This window comes from Sorex araneus, chromosome 5 (genome assembly GCF_027595985.1).
Source record: "Sorex araneus isolate mSorAra2 chromosome 5, mSorAra2.pri, whole genome shotgun sequence".
NCBI classification, from domain to species: domain Eukaryota; kingdom Metazoa; phylum Chordata; class Mammalia; order Eulipotyphla; family Soricidae; genus Sorex; species Sorex araneus.
Window position 1 is genome coordinate 198,832,635 of NC_073306.1, and position 23,570 is coordinate 198,856,204.

General features: G+C 40.2%; 1 protein-coding gene across 2 annotated transcripts in view; it reads left to right on the forward strand.

Moving 5' to 3' along the window:
• The window catches only part of USO1 (USO1 vesicle transport factor), an 80,003-nt gene that overhangs the window by 7,121 nt on the left and 49,312 nt on the right, over positions 1-23,570 (forward strand). The window contains exons 2-9 of one of the 2 annotated variants that reach the window (XM_055140391.1): positions 7,340-7,426; positions 7,513-7,577; positions 10,065-10,141; positions 10,267-10,305; positions 18,054-18,154; positions 19,333-19,435; positions 19,692-19,747; positions 22,471-22,591. In XM_055140391.1, the coding sequence (XP_054996366.1) occupies positions 7,340-7,426; positions 7,513-7,577; positions 10,065-10,141; positions 10,267-10,305; positions 18,054-18,154; positions 19,333-19,435; positions 19,692-19,747; positions 22,471-22,591 (649 nt within the window). The remainder of the gene's footprint in view (positions 1-7,339; positions 7,427-7,512; positions 7,578-10,064; positions 10,142-10,266; positions 10,306-18,053; positions 18,155-19,332; positions 19,436-19,691; positions 19,748-22,470; positions 22,592-23,570) is intronic. The other variant, XM_055140392.1, reaches the window with a different exon arrangement.

A 23,570-nucleotide genomic window follows, 5' to 3' on the forward strand; every position in this document is an offset into this window, starting at 1 on the left:
TCATGAAAGGCCTAGGACAGACAGTGTTGCTATTTTAATAAAGTAAGCTAGATTTCTTCTTTATCATAATATATTCCTTTGGTCAGTAATGACAGGAAAAAGTTCATCCGTTCTGGAGCAACATGGCATTAAAATCTGTGGGATTCAAATGTTTTAACTTTTTTCCACTGTTCTGCATAAACACTGGGACTAGAGTTTATAGCTTCAAACAGGCAGCATGTGTATTGATTCTGTTATTAACCTAGTTGCTAGTTAAAGTACTCTCACTTAGGATCTCATTTGAGCCAGGGACTTAAGCCTATTCTGTAACTCAGAAATACTGCCCTTTTCTCCCTTGGGATGGCACAATATTCACTCTACTTCCCTGTCTTTTTCCTCACTTCTTTCTTGCAATCCATTGTCCACACTTTTCATCTCTGTCCAAACCACTGTTTGACTTGAGGCCCTCTGGTCAGCCATGTCTACGTGCAGTAGTATCTTTACCACCTAATCACGGTCTCATCCTTATTTTAATAGTCACACTATTTTCTTACTTGTCTTTAATTTGTTCTGTTACATGGTTACTATTATATAGCATTAGAGTAGGTAACTTCATTGGTCCACTGCTCTTTACCCAGAGTAAAGTTTTTGTAGTGCCTTTATTTTGGGGGGTGGCAGTTTTTATGCTCAGGGGTTACTCCTGGCTCTGCACTTAGGAGTTACTCCTGGTGGTGCTTGGGGGACCATATAGGATGCCAGGGATTGAACCCGGGTCAGCCGTGTGCAAGGCAAACGACCTACCCGCCGTACTATCGCTCTGGCCCCTGTAGTGCCTTTTAAAATGTTAAACTTTAGTAATATTTAGTAGTAATGTTTCTTTCTTCTTTTCTTTCTTTTTTTTTTTTTTTTTTTTTTGCTTTTTTGGGTCACACTCAGCGATGCTCAGGGGTTACTCCTGGGTGTGCACTCAGAAATTACTCCTGGTGATGCTCAGGAGACTGTCTGGGATTCTGGGGATTGAACCCGGGTTGACCATGTGTAAGGCAACCACCCTACCCACTGTACTTAACACTCCAGTCCCAGTAATGTTTCTAAAACTCTGGTGAAGGACCAGTTGTTTTGAGATTTCCAGGTCATCCAGGACAACACATTTGTAAACTTAATTAAAGGTAATTGCTAGCAGAACAAATGATAACACACACACCAGCATACTCTTTGGGGAGGGGTGTTAGGGCCACACACAGTAATGCTCTGTTAGTGCTCAGGGATCAAACGAGTTGGCTGCACACAAGGCAAACACTTTAGCCTATACTATCTTCTTGACCCCTTATACTTTTGTGAATGCAAAATTCAAGACCCGTTTTTGATTTGTATGAAGCAGCAATAAAATTATTTTCTTGAGCCACGTTAATTATTTGAGTCTCACCAAAAATCCACCTACAGAGTTCTAGTTTGACATGAACTTTTGCAGGAAATGAGAAGGTCACTTTGCAGTGCTCAGAATGAAAAGCTACAGGAAGCTTTTCAGAACAGGAAGCAGGATAGGTTCTGGCTCTGCCCAGGAGTGACCTCTGGTGATGCTCAGAATCACCATATGTGGTGCCCGTGATTTTAACTGGTGTCCGTTGCCTGTATGGCAAATGCCTTAATTCCTGTACTATCTCTCTAGCCCTGATTTTTAATTTTTTTAAATACAAATTTCTTTTTTATTAAAAAAAAAAAATCCTCTGTCCTCTTTGTTGTCTGGCTGCGATGTCCAGGGGCCACACACATGACTGAGTGTAATGCTCCCACATTAGCTGTGGTGCCTGGGGGGTGTGACCCACTTAGTTGCAGTGTCAGCACACTCAGCCATGGTCCTCAGTGAGGTGTGTATCCTGTAGTTGCAGTGCTTGCATACATGCTCCACACAAGTTATTGATTGTGGTGCTCACATCTGTGCTTACGAGACCACACTGCCTGGCAACACTGCTCGCACATGTTTTAGTTGCAGTGCTCTCTGAAGTCACACCCCTCTTTAGTGTTTACTACCTCCCCCCACCCCCACCAACTATGACAGAGCAAGAAATCACTTGTAACCAGGAGTTGCAGCTAGCAGAGTTGTCAGGGTCACGCTTGGCACATAAGGAAACCCAGGAATTTAAATTCTTGATCATATGCTTTTAAAGCAGCTGTTCAGTAGCCCCTGTGCTATTCTGGGCCTCTGAGTTCTTGTTTGGTTGGTTTGGGGTCACTGCCAGCAGTCCTCAGGGCTGGCTTGCAGCTGACTTTGTGTTGTGGGATCACTCTGGGAGGGTTCAGGGACAGTCTGGCGACCGGGATCAAACCCAGGTTGGCCACATGCAAGGCCAGTGCCTCTGAATGGGAGGCAGTGTACAATCTTAGGTAGATCACAGCCTCTGAAGTGCGATGGGTTTATAAACATTCAATTTGTCTGTCCTGTCCCCCCAAACTGGCAACATACTTTTAGTGCATTGCTTTGTTTCCAAGCCTTGTTTTCCTTCCGTAAAATGAATGCAAAAGCAGCTACATTTGACCCAGAAAACAGGTCTCACTAAGATAGAAGTTTAATATCATTTTCCCTTCTGTAGCACTGTCGTCCTGTTGTTCATCGATTTGCTCGAGTGGGCACCAGTAACGTCTTCGTTGTGAGACTTGTTACTGCTTTTGGCATATCGAATACACCACAGGTAGTTTGCCGGGCTCTGCCGTGCGGGCGGGTACTCTCGGTAGCTTGCTAGGCTCTCCGAGAGAGATGGAGGAATTGAACCCGGGTCGTCTGCGTGAACGGCAAACGCCCTACCCGCTGTGCTATCGATCCAGCCCGTCCCTTCAGTAAAGAAAATAAATAAAAACAAAAAGTCAGTGTTGGGGTAGCTCTTTTTCTAAGGATGGTCCCGAGTGCTACTTTTTATCTTCTGCCATTCCCTTGTTCAAATTGATGAAGGTGTCTCTTATCACTAGTTAAAATTCCAGACTGAGAGAAGGAGAGAGGTGTCTCCTAGTGGTAATATGACATATTCATAATAAAGCTTCCTTTTAAGGATATGACCTGATTGGCCAAATAAAGTCACCATCTTATGCCTAGATGCAAGAATGATATGGGAAGTTGTCCACCTTGGGCACAGTGGATAGCCATGTGCCCAGTTAAAACACAGGCTTTTAATCATTAAAAGGAGAGAATGGACAGCAGGCATATTGCATTGGTTTTGCGTATAGTTACAGATCTTTGAGATCTTCAATGGCTGAAAATAAGCTCAGCTTATTTGTGCTATAAATTTTTTTTTTGTTTATTCTTGGACCATACCCAGCAGTGCTCTGCACTCAGGGATCTCTCCTGGCAGAGCCTGGCAAGCTCTCCGCGGCCTATTCAATATGCCAAATACAGTAACAATGATGGATCTCATTTCCCTTACCTTGAAATAGCCTCCAATGCGGCACCGCTGGGAAGAACAAGTAAAGAGAGGCTGCTAAAATCTCAGGGCTAGGATGAATTTACTGGTGCCCGCTCAAGCAAATTGATGATCAACGGGATGACAGTGATACAGTGATAGATAAAAGTAACCTAATTCTACTGGGGGGCAATGGCTTACTGCTTGAGGCCTGCGGGTGCGGGGCTGCTCAGGCCCTGCAGTGGGTGAGCCACGGGGCCACTGCTTTGTGCCCAGGAGCCTTCTGTGCTATCCCTGGCAATGCTTGGGATGCCATCTGGGGGTCAGAGGTCAAACCTGAGTCTGGCACATGTCCAGTATTGTTGAAGGAGGAAAACTGTTATTTTAACTTGCATTTACCGTAGTAATGACTAAGATTATCTTATGTAAATCCCAGAGTGTTTTTCCTGGCAGGGTGATTTGAGTTTTGGGGCCACTCCCAGCAGGGCTTACTCCTGGCCCTGCCTTCAGGGATCACACCTGGTGGGGTTCAGGGGATCCCATTGGGGTGTAAGTTATCAAACCCATGTTGGCTGCGTGCAAGGCAAGAACCCTATCCACTGGACCATCTCTCTAGCCCTTAAATTCCAAAGTTCTTATGAAAATTAATAAGGTTCAAATATTAGCATGCTTCAAGCATAAAACAGGACTGAAAATAAAAAGGAATCACCCCTCAAACTCCGGGAATAAGATCAACTCCCTCCAAACTTATATCAAAGGCAAAAAAAAAAACAACAAAAAACCTTATATCAAAGGCATTCAGTATTGGATGAGGAAAGAGTTTCCAGACATAGATGTTCGTATCCTGGCTCAAGTATCTCTATAAACTAGCCAAATGTGGGGCTGAAGCTTGAGTCCTGTAGCATCTGGGGACTAACTACTTTAAGGGAAATGGGATTCCCAGATCTAAGACTGGTACTTGAGCACTAGGGCTAGGAAATGCCTACCCATGTCCCATTCTGTCTGCTATAAACTGCCCTGGGGTAGGGGACTACATAGTGTTTTAAATGTTAAAAAATATAATAGAGGGGCTGGAGCGATAGCACAGCAGGTAGAGCATTTGCCTTGCACGCAGCCGACCCAGGTTCGATTCCCAGTATCCCATATGGTCCCCTGAGCACCGTCAGGGGTAATTCCTGATTGCAGAGCCAGGAGTGACCCCTGTGCATTGCCAGGTGTGACCCAAAAAGCAAAAAACAAAAACAAAACAAAAAAAACCCCAAATATCAACCAGTTATTCAATAAAGGGAAAATTGTATTCCTTCCATTTTGGAAAAGCAATCTAATTCTGAGAGTAAACACAATTTAAGGTAGGAATCATTTCTAAATGTGAGCAGTTAGAGTGAATAAAAGACAAAAAAATAAAGCTCTGCTAGGTTATCATATTGCATCTGCTGTTGAAAGGTTGAAAGGAATGCAGCCAGCATAGCCAACTAACTTAAGAATCTTGCAGTACAGATAGCCTACTTATCTTGATACAACCTTGCATTTAGCACTGGCCTGTGATCATGGCAAATCTATTAATATTTTCTGGGACACTAGAAATTTGCTGAACATTACTTGGAAAAATACTATATTTAGACATCATTAGTACAGTGTCGAAGTTTGATAGGCCAAAATCTTTATAGAATCAGTCAATACTGTAATTAAAAACTGAATCATAAATTAGTGATTGTGAAAACGATTAAGGTCCAGAGTACAATGATTTTCATAACATGTCCTTTTTTTTTTTTTTTGGGTTTTTGGGTGACACCTGGTCATACTTGGATTATTCCCAAAGCTGAGTGCTCTGTGTCACTCCTGGAAGTGCTTGGGGCGCATGTGCTGAGGGGTGAAACAGTGATGCCTTTCTTTTTTTGGTGGTGGTGGCGGGAGTGTTTGGGCCACATCTGGCCATGCTCAGCACTTGCTCCTGGCTCTGTCCTCGGGGACCACTCCTGGCAGACACAGAGGACCACGTGTGGTGCCAGGGATCAACCATGAGCAAGGCACACACCTTATCCACTGTTCTCTCTCTACCGCCCCTCAAATGCTTCTTTTTTTCCTTTTGTCTTTTGGGCCACACCTGGCTCTGTGGTGTGAGCTCAGTTCCTGGTAAGGGAACATCGGGTGCTGGGGACCAAACCTGAGTTGGCTGTGTGCAAGGCCTTACCCGATGTACTATCGCTCCATCCCCCTTTTTTTTCTCTTTTTTTTTTTTGGTGGAATGGCGGGGGTGGGGGGCAGGGGCCCTGCGGAGAGTGTTGGGCCACACCCAACTCTGCTCAGGGGTTATTGCCAAGGATTGAACCCTATAAAAGTCATTTAGGCTGTATTAAGGCCCCCCCACTGTACTATGGCTCTGGCCCCTCAATTTCTTTTTTAATTTAAGTTTTGCGTACAGTATTTAGTACTTTTACTTGAGCTGGGTGCTGGTGGTGGCGGGGAAGTGTAGAATAATATACATGTAGTTTTACATCATAACTGTGTTTTCCCCACGGTTTTAAAATTAGTGTTTTTATGCCATTTCAGTTCATTGTTTTTGGCCACACCCCGCGCTGCTCAGGGTGTGGGTGATGCTTGGGAAGCCACATGAGGACTGAACCTGGTCCGTCACTCGCAAGGCAAATGACCTACCCAACGTATTGTCACTCTGACCCCCCCCCTTTTTTTTTTTTGGCTTTTTGGGTCACACCTGGCGATGCACAGGGGTTACTCCTGGCTCTGCACTCAGGAATTACCCCTGGCTGTGCTCAGGGGACCATATGGGATGCTGGGATTTGAACCTGGGTCGGCCGCGTGCAAGGCAAACACCCTACCCGCTGTGCTATCTCTCCAGCCCCCCCCCCATTTTTTTTTAATAGTTGTCAAAGAATAATTGACAATTTAGTTTTTCTTTTCTAGTGGACAGTTAAGCTGTTTCCAGATTTTCCTTTGTAAATATCTTCAAGATTTATCTTAAAATTTAGTTTGAGTTTTAATTTTTGAAATTATTTTAAATGTTGATGGTAATAGTCTTACAGATTTTGAGTCAGCTTTAAATTTTCATATACAGTCCTGCTTTTGTTTAGATACAGTGGATATGTTAAGGTGAAAATACTCAGTGGAAATGTTAAGGTGGTGGTGATTTCACCAGTTATAATTTTGATAAATTTACCATGTTAGATTAATGGAATATATTCTTTTTTTCTAACAGGCTTGTTTAAAAGCTCTGGATCTGCTCTTGGTTTTTCTTAGTACCTTAATTTTTGTGACTTTATTTAACTTCTTCACCACTTCCATCTTTCCAGTCTGTTAAAAAATATTTTTTTAAATCTGCAACAGGATTATAATATTGCTGAAATAGTTACATAAGATTTGTGATTTAAAAAAAAAAAAACGTTTCTGGGACTAGAGCAGTAGTACAGTGGGTAAGGAAGGTGCTTGCCTTGCATGCGGCCGACGTGGGTTTGATCCCTGGCATCCCATATGGTCCCCTGAACACTGCCAGAGGTAATTCCTGAATGCAGAGCCAGGTCCCTGAGCATTGCCAGGTGGACCCAAGAAGGAAAAAAAAAAAAAAACATTTCCAAAACACCCTTTATTGACGTGTTTTTTTTTTTTAAATTAGAAGTTATGACAGACTGAAGCGATAGCACAGTGGATAGGGCATTTGCCTTGTATGCAGCCGACCCAGGTTTGATTCCTCCATCCCTCTTGGCGAACCCAGCAAGCTACCGAGAGTATTCTGACTGCACGGCAGGGCCTGGCAAGCTACCCATGGCATATTCGGTATGCCAAAAACAGTAACAACAATTCTCACAATGGAGACGTTACTGGTGCCTGTTCCAGCAAATCGATGAACAAAGGGATGACAGTGCTTCATTGCAGAGGTTATGAACTTAGGGGGAAACTTTGTCTCTTTTGTTCTTTTTATTTTGCTAATGCTGTTTTATTTTTTTCCTCAACAGATTCAAAAGCTTTGTGACCGAGTAGCCTCATCCACGTTACTGGATGATAGAAGGAATGCTGTGCGTGCTCTCAAATCACTGTCTAAGGTCTGGAACACTTGATCCTTCTCAAGTTTATTAAACTGGTTGTTAGGTTATGTTTATTTAATAGTGTTTTACTTTTTCACATGCAGAAATACCGCTTGGAAGTGGGTATTCAAGCTATGGAACATCTTATCCATGTTTTACAAACGGATCGGTAAGTTTCTTTAATAATTTGCCCTAATTTTCCTTGAAATTTTCATTAATTTGTTTTAGAATCACTGTTCCAGAATGATGACTGTTATAGCTGTTTTTTTTCTTTTCAGTTGTCATTTCAGTTGATATTTATTGCATACTGGGTAGAAATCATTTTACTAAACATCACAGCAGACATAATGTCAATCTTCAGGGGTTGAGCACTTTCCAATCTATAAGAATAGAAGAAGGTAGTTGCTAATTAAAGTCTTAGGATTTGGGGTATGGATGAATGGGTGTTTTGGTGTTCCCTTAGATATGCTCCAGTGGCGCATTCTCAGCAGGGAGCCATGGGTCCTCAGGATATTCCCATGATACCGCAGGTGGAAATCATGTGAACATTGGGCTGTGGTACAGGACTAGGGCACCAACCAGTATGACAGAGTTGCAAGAGGGAAGTAAGGTCAGCAGGGGCCGTGTTCAGGAAAAGATGCAAAAACGCTGCTGGCATACTATACTATTCTGTGGTACATACACTACGGTATATTAGTTATCCACACTCGCTTTCATTAGAGAAATAAACTGTATTAGGGTGATTGAGCAACTTCTGGCAACTTCACTGACCTCATTAGTTCTAATAGCTTTTAAGTGACCTACTCAGGGCTTTTTTTATATATATATAAGACCATATCATCTCTGAATATGTAGTTTTATTTTATTTCTTTTCCCCAGGTCACACCCAAAGGTGTTCAGGGCTTATTTCTGGCTTTGAGCTCAGGGATCACTCCTAGCAGTGCTTAGGGGACCACACAGGGTGCCAGGGATTGAACCTGGGTCAGCTGCCTGTGAGACAAATGCCTTCTTTCTGTTTGCTAGTTGTATACCTTTTATTTCCTTTTCATGCCTAGCTCTAGCCAGGTGAGTTGTTGGTCTTACAGGACTAGAAGGGATCCTGCTTCTTGTTAATGGGGAAAGAGTCAGTCTTTCTTGGTTATACATGCTATTAGTTGTGGGATTTTCTTAAATACCCCTTATTTTTCTGAAGGTTTCTTCTGTTCTTACTTTCTTAAGTGTCTGTAAAGATGATTTTCAAAATTTCTCAAAAACAATTTTTTTTAGGGCCACACCCAGTGGTACTTAGGACTTAACTCTTGGCTCTGTACTCAGAGTTCAGGGGGCCATGTTGGTGCCAGTGTGGTTCCTGTGACTCACAAGACACTTTCTTTGTTTGAGTGTAACTTGGATTCGGGATTCCTTTCATTCTTTATCTCTGCTTTCGTCATCATACCTGATCAGTTCAGGTTACTACATCTTTAAACTTGTTTTCACTCTAGATGCCATCTTCATCCATCATGCTTACAGAATTTGTCAGTGACTAAAATGTTGTACTTAAGCCTTGATTTTCTTGTAAAGTAAGTGGAGCGAGGAAAAAATACTCTATATCCCTGTTGCATAAACTTAACTTACATATCAAAAAACATTCATATAAATGTAAATATTACTTTGGTAATACTGCTTTTGCTGATTTTAAAATTGTTGGATCTGTTTTCTAAATGTGTTTTTATTACTATATATAGTCATATATGGATGTATATATATATATTTTCCATATGAGATAATTTTGTGGGTTTTTTTCCTTTTTTTGCTTTTTTTGGGGAGTTACTTTTGGTTTATGCACTCAGGTGGTGCTTAGGGGACCATATGGGATACTGGGAATCAAACCCGGGTCGGCTGCATGCAAGGCAGACGCCCTACCCACTGTGCTATTACTTCAGCCCCTCCATATGAGATAATTTTATACATTGTTTTCTCTGTTGCCATTATTTCAAGTGGGCTTCAATTGCCATATCATTAAGCATGTTTTTCAAAAACTATATATATTTTCATTGTTGCTGTGAAAATGCATTTCTCCTACTCCTTTTTTTGTTTGATTTTGCTTTTGTAGCCACACCTGGTGGTGCTGGAGGCCTCTCCTGGCTTGGGGAGCGGTGCTGGGTGATCAGACAGTGCCAGGGATTATACCCAGGGTTCCACATGGAAATTATGCACTCCAGCTCTTTGACTCCCTGGCTCCCTAATTTTGTTTTACTTTTGAGGGTTATATTACTCCTAAATGTTGGCTATTATAAACCATTAAACATTTTTTATGATTTGCTCTCATATTTTTTGTAGAGAAGGTTTTTAGAAAAAGAATTAGAATTCTATACAGGCTTACAAAATACCTGTGTAAATATGATAACAGGGGCTAGAGAGATATAATACAGAAAGTAGGACTGGCCTTGCACGCAGTTGATTGGGATTGATCCCCCAATACCCCATATGGCCCCCCAGTACCCCCTATGGTCCCCCAAGTTACGCCAAGAGTGATCTCTGAGTGCAGAGCCCGGAGTAAGCCCTGAACAACTGATGTGGCCCCCAAATGTAAAAACAGACAAACAAAAACATACAATTATAACCGCTTGAATTCAATTAGCAGCTTATAAGGATATTTCTCTTTTCTCATTTCTAGTGCCGATTCTGAAATAATAGGTTATGCTTTGGATACATTGTTTAATATAATATCTAATGAAGAAGAAGAAGAAGTAGGTAAGTGTCTTTCACTGTATCTTCTGTCCACAAAATTAACTGAGTATGTCAGTGTTACTGGCTTCAAAGTTGAGTATATTTTTCAATATCATTTATCAGTTCTTTCTCTCTTTTCTTTAATCAAGAAAGGAAAGACAGGGCCGGGGAGCTAGCTCAGAGAGCTGGTGAGTACGTTTTGCATGCAGGAGTCCCAGGTTTGCTCCCTGGCTCTGCATGGTTCCCTGAGCACCACCCAGAGTGGCCCCCACGCACCGCCTGGCGTGGCCACCCAAGAACATAGAACTAGGGGAATAAAAGGAAGGAAAGGCATCGGCTTAGCTCCATAAAAAGTATCTTTAAGATGATTGCTTTTTTATGGGACTGGAAGATAGGATTAGGTATTTCCCTTTTAAAAAAAATTTTCCAGAGTGGTAGTATGGTGGGTAGGGCAGTTGTTTTGCACGCAGCAGACATGGGTTCAATTCTCTGAACCCACCAGGAATGATCCTGGAACACAGAGCCAGGAGTAAAACCTAAGCACCGCAGAGTGTGACTCCAAAACAAAACAAAAGTCCCTCCTTACTTGGTTTTAGCTGGGTACTATGAATATTGCTAATTCTGGGATTAAAAAATTATCTTGCAATTAAGAATCAAATTATTTTACGAAGTTGGAGGATCTTTTTCCCTATAATAAATACTTAAACTTTGGGGGTTGGGTGATTGCTCAGCTGGTAGGATGCTTGCCTTGCATGTAGCCAACCTGGGTTCAATCCTTGGCATCCCATATGGTCTCCTGAGCACTGCCAGGAGTAATTTCTGAGTGCAGAGCCAGGAGTAACCCCTGAGCATAGCCAGGTGTGACCCAAAAACCAAAAAAAAACCCCCCCAAAAAAAAGATTTCAAAAACTTGAGCTCTTAATATGACTTACAAAGAACAATGATTTATTAGATTTTAAAAAGTTCTTTACATTAAATCTGGTATGAAATAATATAAACCAATTTGAAATTCACACATTTCATTGATACGTCTTTCTTTCCCTTTTTTTTGGTTTCAAATTACTTGCCTAAATAAAATAAGGAAATGTATTGTTTTATTGTCAGCATGTAAAATAACTGAGTGCTTATAATATCTTCAGTAGCATAAACCTTATATACGTTGATAATATTTCTCATTGCTATTGAAGGCAGAATTCCTCACATTGGATTGACTGTTAATGTTGATCTAAAGTAGGTCAGAGTTGTCGAGACAATCATATGAGCAGATGTGTTGATATTTTTGTGCTTCTCTCTTCCCCTTCTCCCCCTTTATTCCTGATTGAACCTTACCCATAGCAGAGCAGTCATTCAAGCATGGAGTCACATCTCCAGCCCACATTTTTGTGTCTTTTATCAGTCTAATTTAGATGGAAAATTTTAGCCCTTTCAAAATACTGAGACAAATCATAAAGAAATAAAGGGCAAAAATGTATGTAAATATTTTACCTCACAGAGTGCCAGTAAGGGGAATATTTGAAATGATATTTTATTAATATTATATATTTAATATTTATAATATATAAATAATATTTATAATATATAAATATATTTAATATTAAAGAGTCATGGTTCTTAGACTTAAGTAATTCTTTTTCTTACATTTTCTATTGCCCTGCTTCGTATCTTACAGTTTAACTTCATCCATTTCTCAAGGCTGAAAATCTTTAGTAAACATAATTTGAAACTCTAGGGAAAAGAGGCTGCAGTCACGGACAGTATTTAAATGCAATATATACAGGAACGTATTTGAAGAGAAAGAGACTTATATTTTGTAGTTATTTCTCAGATGAGAAAATTAGGTGGACACACAATAGAGCAAGGAAATTAGCATTTTTTTAAAGTCAGTTTACAGTAAATAAATTGTCTGTTTGTAGTATATATTTTTTCTATCTTAAAAAAAAAACGGGCACCAGAGGCCAGAGTGATAGAACAACAGGCAGGTGTCTCTTGCCTCACTCGTGGCTGACCTAGGTTCAGTCCCCAGCATCCCCTAGGGTCTCCTGAGCCCCCACCAGGAGTGATCCCTGGGTGTGGAGCCAGGAGTAAAGTAAGACCTGAGCACAGCTAGGTTGGCCCAAAAACAAAACAAACAAAAAACAAAACAGAAACAGGGCCGCAGAGAGAAGGTTCAGGAGGTAAAGCACTTGTCTCGCATGGGGCTGCAGCAGCGATGACCCTGGTTTAAATCTCCAGCACCACACAAGGTCCCCAATACAGTCAGGGGTCTGTCCTGAGCACAGAACCAGAACAAACTGGATAGCAGCAATATTTGTACTTAGGGTGTTTCCCTTTGTTATTTATAATGTAATTATATTTAACACCCGATTTTTAGAATTTTTTTATGGGTTTAAGCTCTTTAATCCTAGTGTTCAAAAATGATAACTTTGGATAGAACAGAATAATATTTCTTAGAAAAATGCTCTTTTGGAGAGTCATGTTTTTCTAAGGTGATTCAGTTTGGTTCAGAGGTGCCAGGATTCAAACCCTGGGTCTCACAGCTGTGGTCTCTACCCCTGAGCTACCACACTACCCTCTGGTTCTCACCTGCCTCACAAATACTTTGCCTGGGGGTTTCAAATAGAAACTTAAACTTGGTTTTAAAATTTTACTTATCCTGAGAAAGTCAATTTTTAAAAAATTAAGTATTTAGCAGTATTTTTTATTCTATTCCATGTTAATACACTCCCTCTCTACTTCTTAAAGAGAATTCTTAGTAACATAATAAACTCATTTTAGAGTTCTTTAGTGATCCTCTCTGCTTCCTCCCTTCTTCCCTTCCTCCTTCCCCCATCCTCCCTCCCTTCCTTCCTTCCTTCCTTCCTTCCTTCCTTCCTTCCTTCCTTCCTTCCTTCCTTCCTTCCTTCCTTCCTTCCTTCCCTCCTTCCCTAAGCTAAGTGTTAACATATGATCTTACTTAATTCTCAAGATAACTCCTTGAAAAGGTTACCCTCATCAGACACAGGGACTGTCACAGAAAGGTGTTTTGTTTTTTTTTTTATCTTAAGTCCAACAGCTAGTGATAGAGCAGAGTTTTTAAAGTGAAGTAACTACCTACAAGAGTTTGCAAAGATTTTGAAGATTTTCTTCAGAGCAGAGATTAACAACTTACTAAGGCATCACTGAAAAGAAATCAAGAGCATACTCAGACTGGAGAAAATGACTAAAGCTTAGTCAGATGGGACAGAAAGGGAGTAGAGAGGTGACTTACCCCTCCTTGACATTTTCTAACCCTTTACTGCTAAATTTGCTTTGTATTTCGAATATATAGCTGTATCCCTTTTACGATATTTAAGGTATTAAGTTAAAGTGAAAGTTTCTCTTTCCAAAAGACTATATTGTGTATTTATTTTATTGTGAGCATTGCTACAAAAGAAACTTTTGCCTACTTTTTGTTTATTTTGTCTACCTTTTCAGGTGAAACTGAAGGTAAAAGATTGCATTTGTATATGCATGATGCTTTTAGGTTCAATTTCTGATAATATAAAAGGACACTGTCAAGTTATGTTTCTGACTGGTTAAAAAAAACTCTGTACATTTGTTTTACTGTGTAAAAATTCCTTAATTAAAGAGGAATAGTTGGTGATCTGATATTGCTCTTATTTCTATGGCTGCTAAAAAATAAGGCCAGAATATCAAAAATGTCCTAGTGAATCCTTTAACAAAATTAAAGGTTTTTCTCTCGTAGGACATTTATTCAAATTATCATTTCTTTTCCTGGAAAATAATTTTTAAGTAGTTCACTTATTAAGAACAATTTGCGGTTCTTAAGAACAACGCTTGCCTTGCATGTCTCTGACCTGGGTTTGATCCCCAGCATCTCATATGGTCTCCCAATCCCCACCAGGGGCGATCCCTGAGTCAAGATAAGTCCTGAATAAGCAGAGTCAAGAATAAGGCCTGCTAAACACCACTGTGTGTGACCCCCCCCAAAAAAAAACCTCAAAAAATTATATGTATATACATGTGTATATGTATATATACACGAACATTTTATCTATGTTTATAGGAACTGGAAATTCCTCAGTTCAGATAATGATTGTATGTTGATATTGTCCCTTTAAAATGATGCATGTACAATAATGTTTGACTATTAACATTTTTATATTAACTCATGGAGCTTACAACTTTGTCTTTCTTCATTCTGGTGGTCTATTCAAGTTCTGCTTACTTTCAACATTGAAATTTGTTTACTTATAATTAACTCAATTTTATTTTGTTTTACCGTTTTTCTTGAGATCTAATTTTAAAAAAATTAAATGGAAATATTGTTACCAAAAGAAGGCTTAAAATGGTACATAAAAATATGTATCTAACAGAAATCTAACAAAATAACTAGCACAAAATAACTAACTTATCACTGCAGAAAACATCACCTTTTCTGACATTTGAACCTCTTGTTTAAAAATCTAAAAAAGATACCCAGCATTATGCCTTATCTCACTCGATAATCAGCTGTTTCCTTGTTCTGTATTTGTAGTTTATATTATTATTGTTTCTTCACATTTGCTTATAGCTTCCCATTTTACTGTTTGTATCCTTTTGTTATTGCTGTCTCATTAGCATGGGCCAAAGAGGGACAGTGAGGTAGTGTGTTTGTATTGCTGTTTTGTGGTGCCAGGGACCAAATCCAGGCCCTCTCACATGCGAGGCATGACCCCTACTATTGAGCTACATCTCTGGCCCTCATGTCCATTACCTTCATAGCAGTCAGTGACTGGGTGGGATTTCTCTTTCTCAAGGTAAGGAATCGGAAGCCGACATCATGGTACATTCTCCTCCCGCCTCTCCCTCCTCCCCCAACTCCCCCAGTACTGCATAGAGATCTGATTACTATATTCTGGCCAATTTTCTGACTACATTCTTTATCATGTCTTGTCGTATATGTAACTAGTTTTTGGTTGTGTGTGTGGTGGTTTTTTTTTTTTTTATTTTGTTTGTTTTGCTTTTTGAGCCATGCTTATCGGTTGCTCCTGGCTCTGCACTCAGGAATCACTGCTGGTGGTGCTCAGGGGATCATATTGTATGTCAAGGATCAAACCCAGGTCAGCTGCATGCAAGGCAAATGCCCTATCCACTATTCTGTTGCTCCGGCCCCAAAATATAACTAGTTTTTGAACTTAAAAAGAAATACTTCAAAACATGGGTTTGTTTGGTGATAGCCTGGGGATGTAGTTCAGCGGCAGTGCTCTTGCCTTGCATGTTTATGGTCCTAGGTTCAGTCTTGGCTCGGAAGGGAAATATAGAAGAAATGTAAGTGTGCTTGCTTGACCATGGCATGAAAGCAGATTTCTTGATATTCCATTTGGCAATTTGGAGACATTGTTGGTTGCCAACACTGAGGGGATTTAGAGGAGTGAAACATCCTGTGTTGAAGTTACAGAGGGAGCCGCGCATCCAGTGGTCTCGGGGCCACTTCTGGATGCTTGGTGGAGCATGCAATGTTAGGTTTTGAGTCTGGGGTTCCCATAGGCAAAGTGTTACATTCCAGCCTTTTGAACCATTGCCTTGGCCCTAAAACTGGCATCTTGTAAAGGTCAGTGAGGGATACTGTCCAACATCCAAGAATGTTATCAGGAGGCTCCCCCACTAATAGAAGTATCTGTAGTTTCTTGATTGCCAGGTCCTGTCTTAGGGATAATAAGCTTACTCTTTGGAGCACTTATTTTCTGAGTACTGTCCTGGATGCTGTGCATATTTTGAATCCTCAAAGAAAACCTGTAGTGAAAGATGTCTGCATTTTGCAGATGAGGAGACTGCATCTTTATGTAGTTAGACTGCCCAAAGTTTTGTGGCAGCAGAGTAGATGAATAGGGGTTTTATCGATCTTTTTAAAGCCAGGGGTGTAGTTTAAGATGCAGAGCACCTGCTTTGCTTGTGTGAGATCCTGGGCACCGCCCAACCCTCTCTAACCCCCCCCCCAAAAAAAAAAGGAACCAAACACAATCTGCGACCATTCTTTATGCTTTTTCCTTTTCATAAATGTGTTTGACTGCTTCATCCCCTCACCATCTGTCTGCACGGAGCAGCAGTGGCGCCTAGCTGTGTTGGCTGTGCCGCTCTGCGTCCTGAGCATGCCAGGTGCAGAGAGTACACTGTCAGTACTAGGTGCTGATCACTCCTTTTAAATGCTTTCTTCAGGGGCTGGAGAGATAGCACAGCGGGTAGGGCGTTTGCCTTGCACGCGGCCGACCCGGGTTCAAATCCCAGCATCCCATATGGTCCCCTGAGCACGGCCAGGGGTAATTCCTGAGTGCAGAGCCAGGAGTAACCCCTGTGCATCGCCAGGTGTGACCCAAAAAGCAAAAAATAAATAAATAAATAAATAAATAAATAAATAAATAAATAAATAAATAAATAAATAAATGCTTTCTTCACTTGTTTCTCGGTTTAGTCTCCCGGTTATCTTCCCTTGTCAATGGACTGTTTTTCCTTTATCTCGTTTTCTGTTTCCTTCACCATCTCCCCAACCTCTTACCACTGGAATGTCTTGGGGTAAAGGTTTCTTCTCTGTTCCTTTGTGATCTCTTTCAAGCTTTTGACATTAAATCTTGTATTAATTTGCCACTGTCAGATGTATATGTACAGCACAGACCTCTCCACTGAAGAGCTTAATGGTTTATTCAGTTCCTTACATGGTAGCCTCACTTGGATTTCTTCCCCCTAGGTTTATTGAAGGTCAGTTGAACTACAGTAGCTCAATGTGTATTTGAGGGGGGTCATAGAGTATTTACCATCCTTAAGTAGCATTTATAAGCAGATTGTAAATGATAATTTGCATGGTCAGTTATTTGGTTTTTAGTAGTTCTTTGCCTATTTAAAAAACAAAGTACATTAAAATAACCAACAGTTTGTAGACATTTAAGTCCTAAAGACAAAAATGAAACCTTTAAAGCAGAGTTGAGAGAGCCAGGGAGAGAGCTCCGAGGTCTGAAGCACCCAGGCTCATCCGCAGAACCACCTGCAGTGACCCCTGAGCCTCGAACCAGAAGTGGCCCAAGTGTACCACTCGGCATAGCCCCCAGATCCAAAACAAGCCAGTGAATGAGCGAGTGATTGGAGAAATGAAGTGTCAAATTAGAATTTCATTGACAAATAACCTTCAGAGGCTGTATTTAGAGATTAAGTTTTTTAAAAATACACTTTAATGAGTCTGCAGTTTGCTTAATTGTATAATAAATTACTTAACACAGTAACACTAATAGTCCACAAAAGACTATAATTCGATATTGTTTCCAGGACAGAAGGGCTTCCTGGGGCGGGGGTTGGGGGGTGGTGTTTCAGGCAACACCCAGAAGGGCGCTGGGCCACTCCTGGCATTACTCAGCCAGCTAGACTGGGGGTTCAGTGCTCCGTGATTTCAGGCTGCTCAGATCCTGGGGTACTGCCTGGGGTTGACCAGGGCCACTCCAGCAGCGCTCAGGGTCCTCCATCGCCACACCCTGAGGGCGCTGAGGGCCTCATATCTCCAAGGCATGCTCTCCAGTCCTTGGAACCATCTCCCCAGCCCCCAAGGATCTAAGGGTTATGAGGAATGACTTAACAGTCAGATCTGCTCTTTGATGCAGTATAATCTGCATTTCAACAAATGTGTAAACATTGGTATGATCACTTGAGGTAGAATATGTCCATCACCCCAAAGTTCCCTCTTGCTCTAATAAGTTAGACCCAAACGTCCTTTAAATAATGTGAAAATATAAGTGTCTTTTCTTTAAATACTATATTTGAGTATTTAAAGAGGAAAAATGCATGTAAATGACATTGAAAGCTATTTTAAAGATACAGCTTTAGGATGTAGTTGTGATGTCACAACCAGCTACACTATTCTGAGGAAATTATCATTTCTACTTAGTGCCTTCAGCATAAAGGATGCTTTAACATATTATCACCTTTATTACAGAAGAAAATTCCACAAGACAGAATGAGGATTTAGGAAGCCAATTCACAGAAATTTTCATTAAGCAGCAAGAAAATGTCACGCTCCTGTTATCTCTATTGGAGGTAATTTATTAAAAAAAAAAAAAAAAGAAGAAAAGAACAGAAAAAAATACCTTTTCTACTTATCATATTAATAAGCTACTTTTGTTGCGTTTGGGGTGTTTTTGATTTATTTACTTGTTTGTAGGGATATTTTTTTTTAAGGGAGTGGGGTGATCACACCTGGCAATGCCCAGGGCTTACTCCTGGCATTGCACTCAGGAATCACTCCTGGCAGTGCTCAGGGAATTGAACCCAGGTTATTCAAGGCAAGTTCCTTACCCGATTTACTATCTCTCCAACCCCAAAGCAGCATTTTTTTACACCAGTGAAAATTATTGTATCATTGTAAGACATTTATATGCATGTTTTAAGAACTATAGACTGGTTAAACAACCCGCTCCTTATTTCCATTGTTGCAATACTATTTTCTTCAGTCAGTAACAACAAAATAAGTTTGATCAAGTCACATTAACTTTCCTTTTTATTGATTTTTTTTTTTACTTTAAACTGAAACAAAATAGTTTTTATTGAAAGAAGTTTAGAGAAATGCAAGGGGAAAGAGAGAAAAATACGTGTCAAAGAGAGAACCTGGGTTTCTCCAGAATGGAAAAAGCCCGTTTTTTAATTTTTTAATTTTATTTTTATTTTTATTGCTTTTTGGGTCACACCTGGCAATGCACAGGGGTTACTCTTGGCTCTGCACTCGGGCGGTGCTCAGGGGATCATATGGGATGCTGGGGATTGAACCCGAGTCGGCCGCGTGCAAGGCAAATGCCCTACCCGCTGTGCTATCCATCCAGCCCCAAAGCCTGTTTTTTTTTTTAATTACTTTTTAAAAGTTTAGCAAATTTTCTTTTTTTTTTTTTTTTTTGCTTTTTGGGTCACATCTGGCAACGCACAGGGGTTACTCCTGGCTCTGCACTCAGGAATTACCCCTGGCTGTGCTCAGGGGACCATATGGGATGCTGGGATTTGAACCCGGGTCGGCCGCGTGCAAGGCAAACGCCCTACCCGCTGTGCTATCTCTCCAGCCCCTAGCAAATTTTCGTGTGTGTGTGTGTGTGTGTGTGTGTGTGTGTGTGTGTGTGTGTGTGTTCACATGCATGTGCTTTTAGTTTTTTATATACTATTAGTTGAATTAAAATGTCCTCAGAAATATAAATTTTAGCTATTGAATATTTCAAATTCCTATGTTACAGGAATTTGATTTCCATGTCCGTTGGCCTGCTGTGAAGCTTCTTACTTCTCTTTTGAAACAGCTGGGACCTCAAGTGCAGCAGATTATTTTGGTCAGTCCTATGGGTAAGTGATTTATCTTATTACATCTTTTTTTTTTTTTAATTTCTTTATTTTATTGAATCACCCTGTGAAAAGTTACAAAGCTTTCAGGCTTATGTCTCAGTTATACAATGCTCGAACACCCATTCTTTCACCAGTGTAAAGTGAGCAGTATTTCCTAAAGAGGGGAATTTAAATGATGTGATAATAAAAGATTGATAATTTGATTTTCTATTTGTACTTTTGATCTGCTACTGTTTCACATGGTTGTGTGTTCTAGGTGTTTCAAGACTGATGGACTTATTAGCAGATTCCAGGGAAGTTATACGTAATGATGTAAGTTAAATTTGATAAAGAAATCTAAAAATACCTATCTTTCTCTTTCTAAATGAAATTTTTTTGTTTTGTTGGTTGGGTTTGCTTTTTGTTTTATTTTTTGCTTTTTGGGTGACACCCACCAATGCTCAGGTAAGGTTACTCCTAGCTCTGCACTCAGGAATTACCCTGGGGGATGCCAGGGATAAAACCCAGGTTGGCCGTATGCAAGGCAAACACCAAACTTTGTTTTAACTTAAACATTACAAGTTAAATTTGGAGTAATGGCCAATATTTTAGACCAGTGATTTTCAACTGCCTGTCCACAGAAATTTCCTGTTGGTGCTTAACACTGTTATACCTGGACCATGTACCAGTATTTTTAAGAATAGCCATATGTATATATTGCCAAGAGAATATTCTTGTAAGTAATGATTTTTATTTCTGCCTTAGTGGTCCACAAATTAATTTGTATTCACACCAGTCTGTAGGTATAGAATGATTGAAATTGTTTAAGACCTTTTTTTTTTTCACCATGAGATACACAGTTACAAAGTTTTTCATGATTGGGTTTCAGTCATACAGTGTTTTACAACGAATGTCCCTAGTTCCCCCCACACACACCCTGCTTGCCTTTATGGTACTTTTTCTCTCTCGGGTGCTCTGTTTTAGACCTTAAAAGTTACTTACAAGTCCACATTATTTCTTTGTTTTCTGCTTATACAATATTTTGGCTTAGACATACAATTTTGTTGTTCACCCTATTCCTCCTGCAAGTTTACAAGTTCAGGATTTTTTCCATCTTCTTTTGAAAGGTTATACAGATACCAAACTCTACCCCTGAAAGAGTAGAGAAAACATCCCCATCCACTGAACTGTGGAAACTTTAGAATGCTCACCATTGTTTGGTTGACAACTTATCTCAAAGGATTTTTCCGTGCAATCTCTCTTCAGCTGCAGAGTCGGATTTGCTCTGCATTTATTGCCATTGCCCATTCTGAATTGTTTTCATATATGCATGTATGATTAAATATTTTATGTCCATGTGATTTTTTTAATTCCTTGAAAATTTTTACATTATCCACAGCTTAGCCTAAATTTTAATAAGTTGCCTTGCATATAGCCAGGCCCACTTTAATTACCAGCACAACATGGTCTCCCCAAGTTCACCAGGTACAATTGTAGGGGCCCCCAAGCACCATGGGGCATGGCCCCCAAGCATCCTGAGCATTGCTGAGTGGCCTGGGTGTTCCTGGCACCGGAGCCCGAGCAGCGCCATATTGTTAGGCCCTCAAATTCAGCCAGTGTCAGCCAGTGTCCAGCTTTCCAAGAGCTACCGGGAAAGGTCCCAGGCATCCTGAGAAACAGCCTCCTTCCCCCCAAAAGAAATGAAATAACAACAGACACTGAAATTTCAACATTACGTACTTGAGTATTAGTACACATGCCTAAATACACATGTGGGTGTGTATATGTCTATGTATGCATATGCATGCACATAATTTCCTTATTTTTTTCCCATAAACTCTTTGCTACCGCTGACACTAGGGTATTGGACTTTTCATGAAGTACCTGTCATTTGACAGTGAAATAAACAGAAGTGCGTGAGAATGTTTTTCAGGTTTGGGGTGGTTGTATCTGAACTTTGCCAAAATGTGACTGGGTTTGTTGATTTATAGTATACAATTCACAATTTGTTACTTATTCTGCTGTAAAATGTATAGAGTGACATTCTTTGGACAGATGCATCATATTCAACTCTCAGGCAATACTGAAAGCTAGAGATTGATGAAAAATTGCTGTACGTCTATATTATACAGTGAAAAGACAACTGAATTAGGAATTGGTAGGCATGGATTCTCCTATAGTCTCTATCTCTTTGATATTTATCACTTTAGGGACGTAAAATGCTTAATTTCTCAGTTCTTTCTTTCTTTCTTTCTTTCTTTCTTTCTTTCTTTCTTTCTTTCTTTCTTTCTTTCTTTCTTTTTTTTGTTTGTTTTTGGGCCACATTTTGCGGTATTCAGGACTTACTCCTGACTCTGTGCTCAGAATTCACTCATGCCAGGATTGGGGAACCTTATGAAATGCCGGGGACTGAACCCTTTTGGTCCTGTGCAAGGTGAAAACTCTACCCACTGTTCTCCGGCTCCTTCATTTCTCTTTTATTGTTTTCTCTATTTATAAAGTAAAGGACTTGGTCTTATAAATTTTCTGCCACTTCTGAAGTTCTGTATTTTGGGGGATCAGACTGATAGTAGAGCAGGTAGGGCATTTGCCTTGCATGTAGCTGACCAGAGTTTGATCCCTGGCATCCCATTTATTTCACTGAGCAGCACCAGGAGTAATTCCTGTAATTCCTGAGTGCAAAGCCAGGAGCAACCCCTGAGCATCACTGAGTGCGACCCCCCCCCAAACAAATCAAATGTTTTTTTTAAAAATCACTGGTTTTTAGTATGCAAAGTTGTGGGGTTAGTATGCCTTCATATGTGTGTAATCAGCTACGGACCCACTGATAGAGCTGCTGTGCCTTCCTGGACTTCTTTCAAAACCCTCCCTCACCTGGTATTTATTTATTTGTTTGTTCATTTGTTTGTTTGTTCTGAGAGCCACCATAGTTTTCACTGAGTCCCGGATTTAATTTTGTCATTTAATTGTTTTGTTTTTTTTTGTTTTTACAACAACTTTTAGTAACAATGCATAAAAGTTAAAATCCACTAAACATTATCTTCCCTCTCCCAAAGGGTGTCTTGCTACTGCAGGCACTAACAAGAAGCAATGGAGCAATCCAGAAAATTGTGGCTTTTGAAAATGCTTTTGAGAGACTACTGGACATTATCACTGAGGAGGGGAACAGTGACGGAGGTATAGTATGAAACCACTGATTTAAAGAGATTCCTTTTGTTCCTATTAAATTGATGGGCTCAGCTTCCAGTTCACATACTTCTGCTAGTCTGAAGGTGTAGAAAGGTTGAAAACCACTAACCTACCTCTTTGGTTATACCTGTCAGTCCGTGGACCAGTATGCAGCCAGATACTGTTCTGCAGGTGTACACAAGTTAAACGACATTGCGCTTACTGTATTGTTAGCTTCTAGGAAGCAGTTGGAGGGAGATATGCACTGTTTTTTCTTTCTTCTATTCTAGTGTATTGAATGTGACTTTCTTTCTTCTTATCCTTTTCCCATTTGTTACTCCTGAGACTTTTGGAATGTGGGTTGATGTCTTTCATCACTTCTAGAAAATCTCTTTTACTTTGTCTCTACTATTTTTTCTCTCTCTTTTCAAACTCAGATTCAGTTTTCTGTCAACTGATTTAGTACGCATTTATCTTGTTTTCTTTTCTATCTTTTCATATATTTGTCATTGTGGGTTTTATTCTGGATTATTCCTTCTTATTTGTTTTCTGTTTCATTAATTGTCTTCACCTGTATGTATTTTTTGTTTGTTTGTTTTTTGTTTGGTTGATCTGTTTTTGATTTGGGGACCACACCCAGATGCTCAGGGCTTATTCCTGGCTCCATGCTCAGGGATCCTGGTGGGGTAAAGGGGCCTTATCCCTTGCCGGCTGTAACCCAAAAATTTTAAAAAAGAAGGAAAGAAAAAGAATGTGCTTATAGACAAACGATACTTTGATGCTTTTTTGCTCTCTAGATACTATTTTTCTCTTCATTTTTATTCTGCTAAGCACTCTTGATTGCTCCAAAGACTTTCTTTAACTCACCTTTTTAGTTATTTTTAATGAGAGGTTGACTTTTAAAAACTTATTAACTGAGTGTGGAGGAGAAAAAGGAGTTCTACTTAAATGCATTGAATTAGGACTAGCAAGTAAAGGAGTCTAGATG